The 17,208-nt window shown below is 38.5% G+C and overlaps 1 protein-coding gene across 1 annotated transcript; it reads left to right on the top strand.

Annotated features, from left to right (window-relative positions):
* The first annotated feature begins 2,198 nt into the window (after positions 1-2,198).
* Positions 2,199-15,983, top strand: LOC587820 (caspase-7). Its single transcript, XM_030986995.1, has 9 exons — positions 2,199-2,271; positions 4,346-4,519; positions 6,777-7,017; positions 7,661-7,752; positions 8,567-8,734; positions 10,325-10,541; positions 11,233-11,469; positions 12,315-12,424; positions 13,529-15,983. Exons 2-9 carry the CDS (start codon positions 4,388-4,390, stop codon positions 13,643-13,645), a joined length of 1,314 nt encoding a protein of 437 aa, XP_030842855.1. The 5' UTR covers positions 2,199-2,271; positions 4,346-4,387; the 3' UTR covers positions 13,646-15,983.
* Positions 15,984-17,208: the final 1,225 nt, after the last annotated feature.

Raw genomic sequence — 17,208 nt, 5'->3', positions numbered from 1 at the left:
TATTAGGCCATTTAAAAACAAATTAAAAAATCATGTTTTGTATCTCCGCCCGCTTTCTTTTTTGAGGCCGTCTGCTTTTCTTCCTTTTTTAAAGGTAATACAAAGTTTCGGTATGGGGTCATGAATTTGGTTCAAATGAACATATTGGAAGCTTATGCGATCATACAATATTCAGTGATCGTTGTCGCGGTTGAAATCGAGTCTAAAGTTATGAAATTGTAAATAATAAACTCTTTTTGTTGTATAGCTCCCTCTCGAGGTCAAGATATTAATTAAGCTATAAAACAATGTTTCTTGACTAAAATCGACCGATTAGCTATTCCCGTTTGGAAATTATGTATCACACACACATATTCTGAGATTTTCATGGTCGCAGCTACCATTGTACGGCCGTAGGCGCTATTTTAAATTTATCAAAATTTACCGGGAGCACCGGTAAATTTTTATTTTCAATTTTTCTCGAAAGCAGAAGTGTTTTAGGGGCTAAATTTTTTAGTGCTTATAATACATCCACAGGGGCATCCAAATATATCAAAATTATAAAGAATCACTATCCACCAAATTTTCAAAATTTCCCAAAACTTTGTATTACCTTTAAAATAAAAACATAACGCTTGATGGTCTTTTTCCGAGAAAAAAAAAATGAATGCTGGCGGCCATCATAAAAAATAGCCCGACTGGCTGGGGCTAGACAGCCAGTCGGGGGAAATGTACCGAGCGGCCAATTTGAAGACAAAAACGGGCCTCCTCCTTCATATTTTTCCAAAAGGCAGGACGCTATATATTCTCTATATATGGCGTGCATATTCTGATCATTCATGGTCGCAGGTAGGCCTACCATATGGAATGGCCTATTTGAAATTTACTGGAGAGCACCGGTAAATAGCTGTTGATTATTCAATTTCTCAAAAGCAAAAGTGTTTTAGGGGATAAATTTGTAAGTGCTTACTTACATGGACATCCAAAAATATCAAAAAATTTTTTTTTAAAGAATTACTATCGATCCAATTTTCAAAATTCCCCAAATCTTTGCATCACGTTTAAGCTTGCCCAAGGCTTGCCCCCACGTAGCAACACGTAATGTATTCAGACTGGATTCCAAAAATTGTTGTAGTTCATTCATTAATAATGTACAGTTTTATGGAATAATTCGTCACTAGGTCAGAAACATCCTTTTTTTTTTAGCGAGTAAACCGGTCCGTTTTGCGCGATAATAGGGTATTTTAGGGATGGGGAGGGGGAGGGGATCTAGTTTCCAAACCCTCATCGAAAGGGTATTATCGGATGCTCCTTTATCCTAAATTCCTAATCTAGTTGGTCGAGCCACAAAGGTGTAATTAACTCTAAGTTGAAATGAGTACTTTAATCAAAATTGTAGGCCTACTGATATAATGCTTTGCGATACTCATATTGCACCTCATCATGCATCACCAAAACCAAAACCAACACCATCATCCATGCGCGGATCCAGGGGGGGGGGGGGGGGGGAGCGGGCCTTGCCCAGCACCCCACCTCCCCGGCCAAAAAAAAAATACGAGAAAAAAAAATTGTGACCGGAAATTTACCTTTTACCGATAACCCCCCCCCCCCCCTCCCCCCCCCCCCCTAAGAAATCATGGATCCGCGCGGCCTGCCATGCATCACCGTCACAATCATCTCCAGCGTTATTATCATCACTATTATGTAGTTAAATTGCTTGTATCATCGTCATAACCATCTCCAGCATCACAATCGTCATCATCTTCATCATCATCATCATCATCATCAAAAGGTGTCACCACCACCGCTATATACCACAATCTTCATAATTATTATGCACCGTATCATTCTCATTCATCATCTGGGCCCCGTCTTACAAAGAGTTTTTTTTTTTTTTTATGTGGCGTGTTACAAAGAGTTGATATCAATCTCAACTTATTTGCGATTGATATCGATCCAATCACAACTATCATAAGGCCTAAAATAAAAACTTTGAAAATGAAAGCAATTCATTTATTCAATCTATATTCGGCCTTTTGTCCCGAGTAAAATTTAGTTTCATTATCAACTGCAAATACAAGTGTCAACAACATGTTTTCTGGGAATTTTCCAATGAAAAGTCAAAAGTCTTTAGTCCGGGGAATCCCAACACCGCACCATGACGTAATGGTCGCCTGTCGTGCAGCGCGCGCGCAGTGAGTGCACGCATTATTTGCTGTATATTACGGTACCACAGAAACCTCACGAAAGTGGTATCATTACTGAGAAGAGCTCAACTGTAACATCAATTTTGTAAGTAAAATCTATGTTATCCATATCATTCTGGTTATTATTTGTGTAATGGAAAGATCTATTTTACGAGGATCGTCGTTGTATGTTTTTGTTTCTTCTTGTATCCATCAAAACTTTCGGAGAATAACCGAGCTACCAATCGAGTTCGCATTCTAGCGGGCTTGCATTGGTATGGTACGCACGGTGTAAGTAGGCAGAGCGCTAGTGGGGTCGACGCCTTGATCGCGGGGTACGGTACGTGTGTGGGCCGGGTGTATGTAATATCTGTTTGGTGTGATTGAGAGTTGCTGTACAGTCGTGTACGTTAAAATAATGCAAATGGAATTCATCATAGTGGGAGCATAGTGACAGGCGGCCAAAACCAGGCTTGACCTCCACAACGTTGAGCATGCTTTGTTCTAATTATTTTATATGTGATGAGATTATTATTATTATGTAGAATTTTTTTGGCTTTATTTTGGAACAGGTGAGGAGGAATAGGAATTGAGAGACTGATCGATTGATTGACATATTGTGCTGTTTTAGAATTCTGCACTTTTTGCTTTTTGTTTTTCCCTGTTTTTGTTTTTTTTTATCTAGAAGATATAGAGGGAGAAGGAGAAGAATTAGGAGGAGGAGGAGGATATTTAGTACCCATGTCAGCATGCAATACAATATACAAATATTTCTCATTAATAAAAAGATTTTTCTGCCCCAAGTTTGTGGTGAAATAGAATTACTTTTTCCTTTTATTCAAATTGCAGGAGCTCCTCTTGGATTAAACTAGACCAAATTTTCTGTCTCTTTCGTTCATTAGCCTCTGATTTGGGTAAGGTCGGCTCCTCTCTTGCTTACCCAAATCAGAGGCTAACGAACGAAAGAGACAGAAAATTTTGGTCTAGGATTAGACTAGACGCCGCCGCCTGCGCCTGTCCCTTTTGTCGTTAGCCTCTGATTTGGGTAGGGTCGGCTCCTCTCTTTAAAGACAGAAGCCGGCCATAGGGTCTGCTGCCAGAAGTTTGGTGGCATGATGCATTTATTCTCGAAAATTAGGCCTAGACCTAGGCTAATAATATAATAGTACTTTAAAAATGTTTCCAAGCTCAATCATACACAGGGTGACACTGTCAACTCACCACTCAGAAACTAGCTGCCAATGTCCAGATTTCTGTTTGAACTTAGAGGATAATTTGTCCGTCATCTTTAGTTTTAAAAACAACATTGTCACTATTATTTGTGAGAAGTTCACAAGCACAAATCGGCGCCTTTAATTGCAACTCGCAGTAAAATAGTGTGGGTTTTCTTAGCCGGACCATGGAGTGCTTCCTGCAACGTCGACAAAAAAAAAATGGCCGCCAAGTATTCGCCTGTAAGCCTGGGAGTGTACTTGAGTACCTCATTACACGGTTATGTACATCCTTAATATTGGTTCCATTTACCAGATTGACTGTATGATGCGTTTCAGGGGCCTTTTTTCTGGATTTTCTAGGTCGAAATAGAAAACCCGTGTTGAAATTCCTGCAGCCGTATTTTAAACTGTTACTGTCAATGAATGACGTCATCTTCCTTCATGTGCAGTAACAGTTTGAAATACGGCTCCAAGAATTTCAACAAAGAAAATCCAGAAAAAAGACCCTTAAACACATCATACATTCAACCTGGTTAGTAGAACCGATGTATATTAGCCAAGGCATAATTTTTGAGAATAAATGCATCGGATTTGAATCCGCATAAATGACATGTTAGTCGAAAGTTTGGTGGCACTTTCGTGCCCCAAACTTCTGACAGCAGACCCTATGGCCGTCTTCTGTCTCTAAAGAGAGGAGCCAACCCTACCCAAATAAGAGACTAGATAAGGAAAGTGACAGAAATTTTAGGTCTACATGTAGGATTAAACAAGTAGATCTACAATTTTGTACAAAGCAAGATTTCATCACAGTCATTTTTTTTTTAAATCTTTTTAATTTTCACCATATATCCATCTTAAAAGTTTCAAGAGTTTTTTATTTAGCTTTCCCTAAGCATACATGTATAAATCATTTAATCACTCACTACTCCCATAACATATAAATAATATTTCATTTTCATTGCTCAGATTTTCCTAGAATTCAGACAAAGTAGGAGGAAACTGCTGATAATGGAGCAGGCGGACAGAAAAACCATAAAGAGGAACATGGTAATCCTCTCAAGGGACATGGACTTTCAAAGCGTGCCCCAGGGCCTTCTTGCCCGAGACATCTTTGAAAATCACCATATAGAGAGGTTTGACGTAAGTTGAGTGTCGTACATGTCCATAGTATTAATTTGTACCAATCAACACAAATGTGCTACCTCATGAAATATCTTTCAAGGATCTGTCCAATTTTCTCTGTATATAAGGATCACAAATTTTCATTATTTGTCTAGAATATTATCCATGTTACCTTTATGAAATAGAGCTAGGACTGAATAGAGCTAAATTCATAAACAGCCAAGAAAATAAAAATCTATGAGAATTTCATTTAAGAGCAATCGACCCTACTGTGCATCAAATACAATTTTCAAGAGTAGATGGTGACCTTTCTCCCACACTGAGTGATTTCAAGTTTGGTGTTAGTGTTAGTGTTTAGAGCAGTCAAGAGCTCTTAAATCGAGCGGAAAATTTGCTGATGAAATTAAGAGCCCGATACCGATATCAAAATTGATTGCTTAACACCAGCCGTGACGTCACCACATACTAAATTTCACGACGATGATTTAAAAATAGTACATCAAAACTAAAGATATCATGAAAAGTACAGAATAAATTTACACCTATTTCTCTGGTCTTATAAAATAATTAATTTTACACAAAAGAATATATGAATTACCTGTTTCACGTATTTGTATTTGATCGTCAGACAATGAATTGGCGTCGTTCGTGTGTTGACTGTGTGCGGGTACAACACTAACACCGAACTGGAAATCAACATTTGCTTAATCCCTAGGGGCTAGTGTTAGTGAATAGGACATGTGTACGTAAATATTAACACCAGCCACAAAGGCCAGTTCAGCAGACGACAATTTTGCAAAATCGATGACACTAGCTACCGGAAGTTGACGATATTCAGAGGTCAAAGCCTTAACACCAGCTGATTTCCATTTCGGTGTTTAGGCTGGTGTTAGTGTTTATTAAACACTAACACCAGCCTTAAACACCCAACTTGAAATCACTCACTGCGCAGGTCAGGTCAGCACATGCCTAGATACAGAGCTGCCAACCATTATGTTTTTCCCTCCAAATTACGGTAGTGCGTTTTTTTCATCATAAAATATGTTTTTTGTTTTTGTTTTTCTGTTACATACTGCACGTCAAAAAACTGCCCTAAAATGTTGATTTGATCACAAATTCAATAGAAAACTAACGTCAAAACATAATTGAAAACTTTCTTGAAGAGAAAAATATTCTCAAAAGGAAATATCTACTTGTAATTAAACCATAGGTCCTAATATGAAGAAAAAAACAGCATGAGGAATGGAAATGATTCTGTATTTGAAGAGTCGCGCTTGGTTGTAAGTTTTAGTTTAATGAATTCCTTTTTTTTGCTTGAAATTCCTTTTTTTGCCATCATGTTTCCTTTTTTCGAACGCACAAGGTTGGCAGCTCTGCAGATACAATACTGGGAAAGATGATAAGACAAGGTTTCTTTTGGCTTCCATAGAGAATGTACAACACTGTCAACTAATTCCTTTTTTTAATTTTTTCCTTATTTTATTATTTCACCCACCCCCCCCCCCCCTAATGATTTGATGAAACCGTAATTTCAATAAGACTTTACAGTACTTAAAGATAAACTTTAGTACTGGTAATGCGATTGTATTGTGAAAGAAAAGGTGTGGAAAGGATCAGAAACAGTTGATCATGTAGCATGTAAGTATTGGTGTGCACTGCAAGGTTCTGGAGTCATCAAAATCATAATAAATTTGACCGAGTCTTGGTAAAGTAACAAGCACTGTACACAGAAAGCTATATATGGGACAACACACATGGTGTCGGGGCTAGTACTACCTTGATTTCCTTGTCTTTCTATGTATACATTTTCTTCTAAAATTGTTTGGCACATGTCATTTATTTGTAATCTTGAGCATTAAGTGTAAGTTTCGTTTGATTCTGTGAGAATTAATTTTCTTTTTTTACTAGAACTGGAGTTTATCTTTAACCCATTGTATTTGTATGGCTTTGTGCTTTTCATAATTCAATTTTTACCTTACAACAACATTGAGCATCCCAGTTATTAGTTGCTTGTCAACTTTACGTTTGATAAATAAGTGCACTCAAAGATGTCTTTAAGTGGGCTTTTCGTTGTTGAATTTGTACAACAAAACAACATTGATAATCCCAACTTAATTTGTTGCCATTTTTCTGTTCGATGCTGAGATAAAGTTAAAAGATAAAATTAAAGACATTCTGTTAGTAAATTTTTGACAAGTATATGATATTCCACTTTTTTGTATTAAACAAAGAAATAATTTCAGCAATTTTTTTCTCCTTATATTGATTATCAAAGTCAAAGCCCAGCAAGAAAGAGAAGAATATGGCACTACTAATGGACATAGAGACGAGGGGTCCCAGGGCCTTCACTAGCCTAGTAGAGTCCCTCATCGAGGCCAACCAGGAACATTTAGCAAGGTTGCTAGGATACTCAGCGTCTGGACCTTCACAGGGCCAGATGGGCCAGGCCCAGGCTACGACACCTCATGACAATAGACCAGGTCCGTTTGGTCAACCTACCAAGCCAGTGCCACCTGGTGAGTAATTGGTAGATTGGAATTTAAAAGTTCTGGATTGATGTATACATAAATCAGAAAAAAGAATAAATAAATGCTCAGATAAGAACACTGTTAACAACTTTATTCACATATCTTTTGGTTGAAGGCATATCAAAGTCTTTTTTCTTTTTCCTCTTCTTCTTTCTTACTCAGTGTAAACGCTGTAATTTTTGTGAGAATAATTTTTCGCGAGTGACCCCAAAACATATTCGCAAGTTCTTGAATTCGCGTTGCACTCAATTCGGCCGTTCAAACACGCATAATAATGTACGCGGACACCGACTTTCGCGCGAAATCCAAGAAAATTAAAGCAACGCGAATATAACCATGTTTACAGTATACTATTTCTCCCTCTTCTTCTCCTTCTTCTTCTCACACATAATATTTGATATAGTGCCTGTTTAAAGCGCTTTGGTCAGTTTTAACTGGTAAAGTGTTTAAAAAGAGAAAGATTTTATAATTTTTTTCTTTGCAGTCCCAAAATGCTTCACATTTTTCTCTACCATGTAGTAAATGGACTGCTTCGAACAACAATAAACACACCCATATGGGAGACTGAAAGATCATACACCATGAACTTTGCCTGTTTTTGATCATGTTATTATTTTCATCTTTATTTTAGTTTGGCCTCCCAGAGATAGCAATGGTGACTACAGCTCTACTCAGATGGATGCCTTAGGCTCGTACCCACAAACTATGGTTGATAATGATCTTGTAAGTGGATGGAATTCTCCCAAATCATTGTTGTTGCATATGTTTCACATATATGTAGCTCTCCTACCGTAATTAACGTTGTATAAACCGCCCTCATGTATTAACCGCACCCCTCTTTTTCGCCCTTAAAAAAAAATTAAAAAAATAAAAATATTTTAAAGGTATCGTTTAACAATGTTAAATCTGGGATGCACGGCCCTATAAGTTATCAGTGTCTGTGAAATGGTGTAATATTGAAGCCCTAAAAAAATTGCGCTTCAAATTGATCAATGATTGCAGGCCCAAAAAATGAAAAGGTTAAATTCCAACACTATTTGAATGACAATACTACTTTAGAACTTCCCTCAAAACGAAAGGGCTTGAAAATAGCTTTAAGTGGGAAAATCACGACCATTGATTGTCAAATCCACTTAAGTGATTACAATAACCTAAGTAATAGTCTGATTTTCAGACCCTTTTTTTTAAATGGTTGTACGTTTTATGCTGCACAAAGATTCAATCAGTTTAATTTTGGCCATTACAAGTAGTGGGTTATTGATGTAGACAAATGCTCATGTACATGTTACAGCTAATTTAGGTATGTTATTACAGAAGAAAAAAAAGATGTCAGTCAGTAAGTCACTCAATGGTGTCTGACAGTGAAGTCTAGAAGGTAAAGGGTTTCCATGCATAATTTGAATACTAGCAAACTGCTAATGTTTAAATTTCACAACTAGGAAATACATGACACAGTTCCTGCAAAGTTCTAAAGAATTGGATTTTGGCTGCAAAAGGGACATAGTATCTTAAATGTATTGAATGTTTTCTCCTATAGGTCTACAGAATGAAATCTAGACCTAGAGGTATAGCTCTCATTATCAACAACAAAAACTTCAAAACCATGAAGAAGAGGGCAGGAACAGACGTAGACTGTCGCAACTTAGAGAATGTCTTCAAACAGCTTGGCTTCAATGTAGTTGTACACAAAGACCTCAAAGGAAGGGTGAGTACATGTGCGATTGTTAGGGCCATCATCAACAGGGCGTGTTGGCTCGGTCGGTAAAGCATCTGCCTGTCGGACCAAAGGTCTCGGGTTCGAATCCCAGCCAGGCAGATGACTGAAGCCTGCGTTGCATGTTAACATGCCCCTCCCCTTGTTTCGGAGACGAAGGCTATGTTAAGTGGAAAACACTCTGTCCCTCGGATAGGACGTTAAATGGAGGCGCCCCGTTTTCAGGAGAGTCACCGCCCTTACACGTTAAGAACCCACTGCACTATTCGTATCAGAGAAAGGGGGAAACCCCAGTGTAGTGGTCCACCTGCACAACCCAATCAGGCCAAGTATATACGGCATTTGCAAGAATCTTCAGTGTTGAAGGAGGCAGATTATCTTGAAGAAGAAGAAGAAGAACAGGGCCTTCTGTTGACATCTATGTTGATGCTTTATTTTTCATAAGAACTTGTCAAAATATTGCACCATTCCGCTTGTCTTGTATTATATTTGGTTAATGTAGAATATTGAACATGGATCACTTGTCAGCAGAGCATGTTTGGTACAACTGCAGTAACACATTGTTTGTAATGCAGATACAGAGATGCCAACCGTTACGGTTTTGCCGTATTTGTTACGGTTTTTATGCTCTTGTTACGGCGTTACGGCAAACAATCAAAAGGTTACGGGGAAACAATAAATAAAAGTACATTATAGCAAATGCCGCCTTATCACATAGCCTCCGTACTCAGCGCTGCATGTCGCACGCATTTACTCATAAGTTCACTGAATTTGACCTCACTGGATTGGCACTTTTTCGCACATGGTCCGTCCGCCGCCATTTTGTTTAATTCCGAAACAACACGGCCGCCGTCATTACTGTTTTGATACTAGTATGCTACTTGCGGTCGTGCGTTTTGGGGGGAGCATGGTGGTGGATGATCGTGCGCGCGGCGCCCGCAATACCCATTCAAAGTATAGTAGCGAAGACTTCGGTGATTCAGCGGGCGCATTGCAAGTGCGGTATAAGGTTTGTTGTTGTTCATGAACGCCGGGCCTAGCGGCCTGGGCTGGTGTGTCTGTGGTGAGTGTACAGTGTACGTGTGCGTGTGTAGGATACGAGTTCTGCCATTCGACTGTGGAATTTGAATTCGCTTGAACGAGGTTATCTTCCTGAATATTATCATGGATTCACTAAAAAGAGTGAGTACCCGAGGAGGAGATCCTTTGACTGCAAACAGATTTAAAAAAAAAGTTTTTATGCACATCTTTATTTTGAACTTAAAAATGGTAGGTTCGAAATGCAGTAAGAGTGATTGGGTGTTTTGTGTACGTTTTGCGCGAAAATTATGCTGCAGTGTCTTGCGTTCCGGAAAGACCCCCATTTGTTATAGACAAATGTGTTAAATGTTACTGACAACCATCCTATAGGGTTAGCATCTCTGCAGATATAAGGAATATCTCCCCCCCCCCCCCCACCTTTCCCCTTCCCCCTTCAGCAAACCCCCAAGTTTTAGCATGTCTAAATTCATTGTTAGTTCTGGGATATTTCAGGGAATTAAGAGGCTCAATTTTTCTTATTATTTCATCAAAATTTTGTAGGATATTCAGCAGATGATTGAACAGCTAAGGAAACACAACCACACCCAGTTCGACTGCTTCATTTTCGCCGTACTCAGCCATGGCATAGAGGGAGCTGTTTATGGCGTGGACGAGTATCTGGTGAAGATAGAAGACATAGTTAGTCAGTTTGGTTCTGATCGATGCCCGACTTTGAATGGAAAGCCCAAGCTCTTCTTCTTGCAGGCATGTAGAGGGGGTAAGTCAAATTGATATCATCATCATCATCTTTTAGTGTCCGTTTTTTCCTACGTTGGTTGGTCGAACCAGGGAGTTGAAATGGATGGAGATACTGTCCCAGAGGCCCCTTTGAAGTCACCCATGCCACCTCGTGTCTCTTTTTTCCCCTACCGTAATCCTCTTAATCCCTCTCCGAGACCGCACAGCTCGCTGGTAGAACTAAGCCCTCCCTTTCCACTCACAGCCCAGCCCAGCGAGCATGGCGGCTTATGCGTCGCCGGTCTGTACTTGGGGTGAAAAGTGGTTATGAATTGACTTCTAACCCTCATGCAACAAATGTGCAAACAATCTCATTTTGTTCTTTTGGGAGATAACTTGATAAACCTTTGGACTACCGTCCTACCTATGTAAACATTTCAAAAATTTCTGACAATGTCAATAAGTAGATGGGTTGATTTTAGGTTCATAAGGTCAAAGGTCATGGGCTCATTATGTATGCAAAAAAGCTTGTGATTGCATTATCATTAGAGCAGATGGACAGATTACAAAGACCAGGCTGACTTATCTGTACTTGTGTTGAATTGTGATGATTTATTTTGCAAAGTTGAACTTTTTGTTATTACTATGAAGTGCAAGCTGACATGTATCTGTTCTTGTGTTGTCATCAGAGGCCCCTCATACAAATGTTTCCTTTTTCTTGTCAATGGCAGAGAAATTTGACGAAGGAGTAGAAGCAACAGACGGTCAAGCTGTACGCGAAAGTGGAGACGCAAGTGACGCTCTGGCCAGCAATCAGGAAAAACCCCATGTCGATGCTCAGATGGATGATGATCAGCTAGCCAACTTGATGATTAAAATGGAACTAGAATCCACCGATAGCTTTGCATCCAGTCGGAGTAAGGTGCCCAGTCAAAGCGACATGCTCCTTGCATATGCAACTGTGCCAGGTGAGATTTGGTTTGGGAGGATATTAAAGCTGATCATGAGTTCTTTGAAAACGGGATCTAGAATGTAGGCAATGTTTTTAGGCAAATGACAACTCATGATGGTACATCATTCTTTTCTACCACGCCTACCATGCAGACAAATTCCCATCAAAATTGATTCATTCCCAAGGCTAGAAGTGATAATGCATGGTTATCAACGACAACAAATTCCAGTGAACATTAAAACAAAATTATGTTGTCAACATAATAAAAACTTTTTTTTTTTCCCCCTGTGAATTTTTTTTTTGTCAGTGGCAGTAATGGGCTTTCGTACATTGTATCAGACAAAACATCAAGTGAAATGGTACTTACGGCTTTGGTTTATAATTGATACAGTCAACCCTGCCGTATGGTGACCACCTGTATAGAAGGACTACCTGTCTATAAAAGACCATATTTTCTGCTCTACCATTTCTACCATAATAAGTAGTAACATATGGGACGCCAAATGATCGAATGGAGATGACATTATACGCTTTTTGAAAAAAGAAGAGGGGAGAGAAAAGAGAGGGAAAGGAAAAGGAGGGAAAAGAAGGGGAGGATTTTAGTTACAGAATCTTAAGTCCTATTTTTTATATTCCTAGGTTCTTACATGTACATATCTTTGAAAGTGTTATCTATTGTGCCTAACATGTGAACATGAATATTCCAGCCATGGCTGTCTTTCATGTAAAATTGTATTTGTATGAACCATGTTGGTGCTATAATAAAGATTTTTTTTAATTGAATTGAATTGAATGAAGAATGGGGGAATGGGGGTCAGAGAAATCGACACTTATTTGTTGACATGCTTTTTTTTATAACAGGATTTGTGTCGTGGAGGAACTCCGAGAGAGGGAGCTGGTTTATCCAAGCTTTGACAGAAACCATCCTACAGTATGGGAAAGATGAAGATCTTCTTTCGATGATCACCATGGTAACTATTTGTCTGATTTTTCTGCTTTTTTTAAAGTATGTTATTTTTCGAGTGGACTTGTCCTTTAAGAGCAATAATCTCGATGAAAATGGATGCACATGTTCTTTGTCCCATTTTAAAGACTTGCTAATACTGCAAAGAAAATTTCTTTAAAGGTATGGACCAGTTTTGGAAATGCCCCCCTCTCAAAAAATGAAATTTGAAGCTCTTATTACCAATCATGTAAAAGAATATGTTTTGACTAATACATGATGATACAAATTTTGCTGGGAAACCGCCTACTAATTGAAATATTTGGTAATTTATTATATCTATCTGGACTGAATAGATATCGCACAAGTGTCTCGTAGTCCCATATACGTCTTTCTGTGTACAGTGCTTGTAACTTTACCAAGACTGCGCCAAATTTCTTATTACTTTGATCATTCCAGAACCTTGCAGTACACACCAATACTTATATGCTAGATGATCAACCTTTTCTGATTGATTCCACGTTTCTTTCACAATGCAATCGCATGACCAGAACTGGTCTATACCTTTAACGAGTACAATTATGAATAGCACTTCACTGTGTTAGATCGCTCCCCCCTCCCCCCCCCCCCCTCCCCCCCCCCCAAAAAAAAAAAGTGACTGAGATTCAATGGCCCACATTGAAAATATTCTAACTTTCCTTCATGCCTTGGAGAGTGAGTGGGTGAAGCAAATTTGTGATTATGAGCTATCCTTGTGGGGCGGTTCTCCTAGAGATGATGGAGGCAGTATATAAGACCTGTTGGTCGTAAGAGTGAAGCCCACTCTTGGGGCCTGTGTCATAAAACTTGTTATCTTCAAAGAAAAAAAATAAAGTTTGGTAACAAATTTGCTCTCAGCCAATCAAATGCCATGATTTCAGTAGCTTATAACAGTTATAACTTGTAATGGATAACAAGTTTTGTAAAACAGGGTTCTTGGTGATTTATTAACCCCCCATTTGGGGTAAACACCCAATGGTGTCCAATTGCCCCATGATTTCCCACCATTGTGTTACTTAAAACTTTACTTCCCGATATCGTATCAGATAGGTACATGGTAATTGTGCTTCTTTTTCTTCTTCCCTCCATTCAGGTCAATGGCAAAGTAGCACGAGCTTTCGAGTCTTCCTCCGGCAGGCATAAGCAGATGCCAGCCCCCGTCACCATGCTCACAAAGAAGCTCTTCTTCTGCCCAGGGCATTATGAGTAAGGCCCTCTTCACACAAGGCATGATAGGCCGCCTCAACGACTGTCGTGGCGAAATGTCCTGTGTATCAAATTAATGACAATTAAGGGGCAGTTCTGTGGGGGTAAACATTGCACTGCGATGCCCTCCCCCCCCCCCCCCACATGTACTTTCTTTCAGTGTGTCATGAGATGCAGCATTGTGAAGCGAATTACGTTTACCATCTTATTTTATACCAACGTGAAGGTTTCTTTAAAGCGGTTGACAGCCTTGCGTCCGAATGAGCCCCTGAGAGGATGGCATTCTCTTTGATAGCCACATGAATACATCAGGTCTTTGTCGGGAGGTTTGAAGTTCACGGCTTTTTGGCTCTAAAAAGACTATATGTTGTCTTGGTCTAGAAGGTTATATTTAGAAACATTAGGACCCTCTATACATGTACATGTAATGCTTAAATTGTTATTTAGCTCATTTGCCAGATCACATGGCAGAGACATTGTAGTACGGGGTCCTGTTTCCTGAAACTTGTAATTAGATAACAAGTTACAATAATGGTTATAAGCTACTGAAATCATTGCCTTTGATTGGCTGAACGCAAACTTGTCTTAGAAATCAAGTATTTGTTATTGATAACTAGTTTCATGAAACAGGGCCCAGATTTTGTGAAGAAGTGTTGATAATAGGCATTTAATTAAAAGAAATTATATGTTTTGCCAAATTAGATTGAGTTAGACTTGTGCCATGGTTGACTGTATATTTTGATTTTTATACCTTCACTATATCACTATATCAGAAAGGAAAATGATGAAGTTTATAGAGGAATGTAATGCAGACTGCTTCAGAGATAGCACATGTACAGGTGAAACCAAACTGTCCAAGGATCTTTTAAACGTGGAGAAGTCCCACCTTGTGCACTTTAGAATAATCAGTGCCAAAGTGGTGGACGTGCTTCATGAATACCTTTTGTTTGCCCTCTTGAAAAGAATATCTCCACCTGTGTGTCGTAGAATTTACTGTCAGCGCATAAATGAATAGCGATTACATTACCTTCATGAACACGTGTCCAGCATTCCTCTCTTCTGGTTCTTATGTAGTTTGTACTAGTGACCTTTATCTGCCCATGTGCAGACTGTATCTCTGAAGTGGCTAATTAAAAGGGAAATTCACAATCCAGCATTAATTTGGCATGAGTAGATTCAATGACTCAGATACATCTGTTTAGAGGAAGAAGGGGGTTGTATAATATAATTTTACACAGAGTTAACACCCTTCTGGCTCCAAACAGATAATTTGTTTCGCCCATCTTTCGCATCCTTCAGTTGGCTTCAAAACAATATAGCCTACCGGTATACATGTACAGCCAACTCTGTCTATTGAAGGCTACCCAACAAAGCACAAAATGTGGCCACTGTAGACAGGTTATTCAACACGCATTTCCCTTGAGAGGGAGCCAAAACGGGTGACCACTATAAACAGGTGGCCTTTGTAGCAAGGTGGCCACTAAACAGGTTTCGCTGCATTTATAATAGCATTTTGTGATTTGGTAATTTGTTTTCTCTGTACAATGAGTGTTCCTGAATACATCAGCTTCCCGCAAATTGTTGTATATTTAGAATGTTATTATGGAAATGAATTCTGCATATTGTTGTGTATTTCTCTTCTTTATTCTGGCAATACTTAATTTTGATGCCTATTTTGTTTTGAAGATGAAATTCAATACCCTGTGACTATAAAGAAACATATAATGGCATGCCTTGTATTAAATACATGTATCTTTTCCCCTTTTATTTCTGCTGGTGTAGAAGACAAGCTATTTACTTGGGTTTCATGCTTAAGGAAGTTTAGTTAGGTGCATATTTGTTTGCTTGAGGCTTTGAGCTTTTTTAATGAACATGTTCCCGAATGTGAATCGGGTTATAGTGATGAAGGAATATCTAAGTGGCCATATATTTAATGAATACTAATCATATTTATGTCTTTGTGCATTTTGTTTCTCATTCTTTAATTTGGAGCAGATTTACATGCTGCCTTGTATGAATATGAATCTTGTAATTACTTTTTACATGAAGAAAAAAATGGTATATTATGTGACAATGATTAAACTTGTGGCATAAACAGAGAAGTCCCTGCAATTGTACTTGCATATTGTGAAGGCAAGTTACTCACCGATCCACTTAAAGCTGAAAAGAGGCCCATAGATTATCCCAACTTGGTTCTTGTCTTTCCTTTAAGGAAAATGAAGGGAAATACAAAATGGCAGATGGGTGGCCTTTAGACAGGTTCTCCAGTGCAGTAACGGATCCAGTGGGGGATCCCGGGGGCTCGGGCCCCCTCCCTTTGCAAAAAAAATGGGTAAAAAAAATGTAACATTAATTTTACCTTAAAGAAAGAAGATACCCCCCTGAGAAAAAAAAAAAATTTGTTTTGTTTTTTTGCTCGAAGGGGGGGGGGGGGGTTTGCGTTAACAAAAAATAGAGCTCCATACCCCCCCCCCCCCCAGTTGAACCAACAACAACAAATGGTACTCTTTACAAAGTTATCCTTATAAAGGCTGCTTTTTTGTATACCAACACATTTTCTCATTTTTAAATCCATTTATGGCTAGATAAATAGATGCATTAAATGCTTTAAATCTTGTATTGTGTGATGAATTGTTGGAATATCTGTTAAATGTAGAAATTGCAAAATGATCTGTTCAAGAAAGTACTTCTGTAATTGAAAGTTTTTATTATTGTGTGTGGTAAAGGCTTATGAAAAGCTATTTTGTGTACGGTTGTTAGATTTCATACATATCGTAGTACCAGTAGTTTCCAATTTTGTTCTTTAAAATAAGACATTTTTTTGTAAATTTTTAATTTTTATAGTGAATGTATTACTTATGCATTCGACTATAGATATATATATAGATATATATATATATATACTGTGCACCGCCGAAGGTCATGAATAGAGCAATTCCTGCTCTATTTCTTTCAGAATTAGCCCTTCAGTAGGGCATACAACAATATGTTACATCATGTTTTACATGTCATGTAATTTGCATTCACACTATTTTTTTTTTAAAGCTTAATTTTGAACTGTAATATTTTACATTAAAAAGAATTATGAGGAAGAACTGTTGTTTTCCTGTGCATTATTATTTTTCTTTGCCCATATCCCTGTAGGCAGACTAGTGTAAGATACCAGTAAACAGTCCACTCTTTTTGGAGGAGCTAGTAGCATCCTCCCTTGTGTCATCCAGTTTAAATTACTGTAATTTTTTAACAAAATGAACCAAAGATATTAATCAAGTCATGATCTTCATAAATTTAAAATTAGATAACATGATTTTGTTTAGATCTTCTCAGTGGTAGCCAGGCGCGTACGCAAGGGGGGGGCGTTGAACCCCCCCCCCCCCTCCTCCCGTCAAATTTTTTTATGTATGTGTTTTGGAGGAAACCCCCCCCCCCCCCCTTCAATTTTTGTTTTTAATTTTAAAAAATAAAATAAAAATAAAAATTAAAAAATAATACAAAATTGTGGTAATCCCCCCCCCCAATGAAACAAAATATTGATAGGCCAAATTTTGGGACACCCCCCCCAAAAAT

Source organism: Strongylocentrotus purpuratus, unplaced genomic scaffold, assembly GCF_000002235.5.
Source record: "Strongylocentrotus purpuratus isolate Spur 01 unplaced genomic scaffold, Spur_5.0 spur5_scaffold_16, whole genome shotgun sequence".
Classification (NCBI taxonomy): Eukaryota; Metazoa; Echinodermata; class Echinoidea; order Camarodonta; family Strongylocentrotidae; genus Strongylocentrotus; species Strongylocentrotus purpuratus.
Note: the sequence above shows the minus strand (reverse complement) of the source record. Positions and strands in the feature narration are given on the sequence as shown.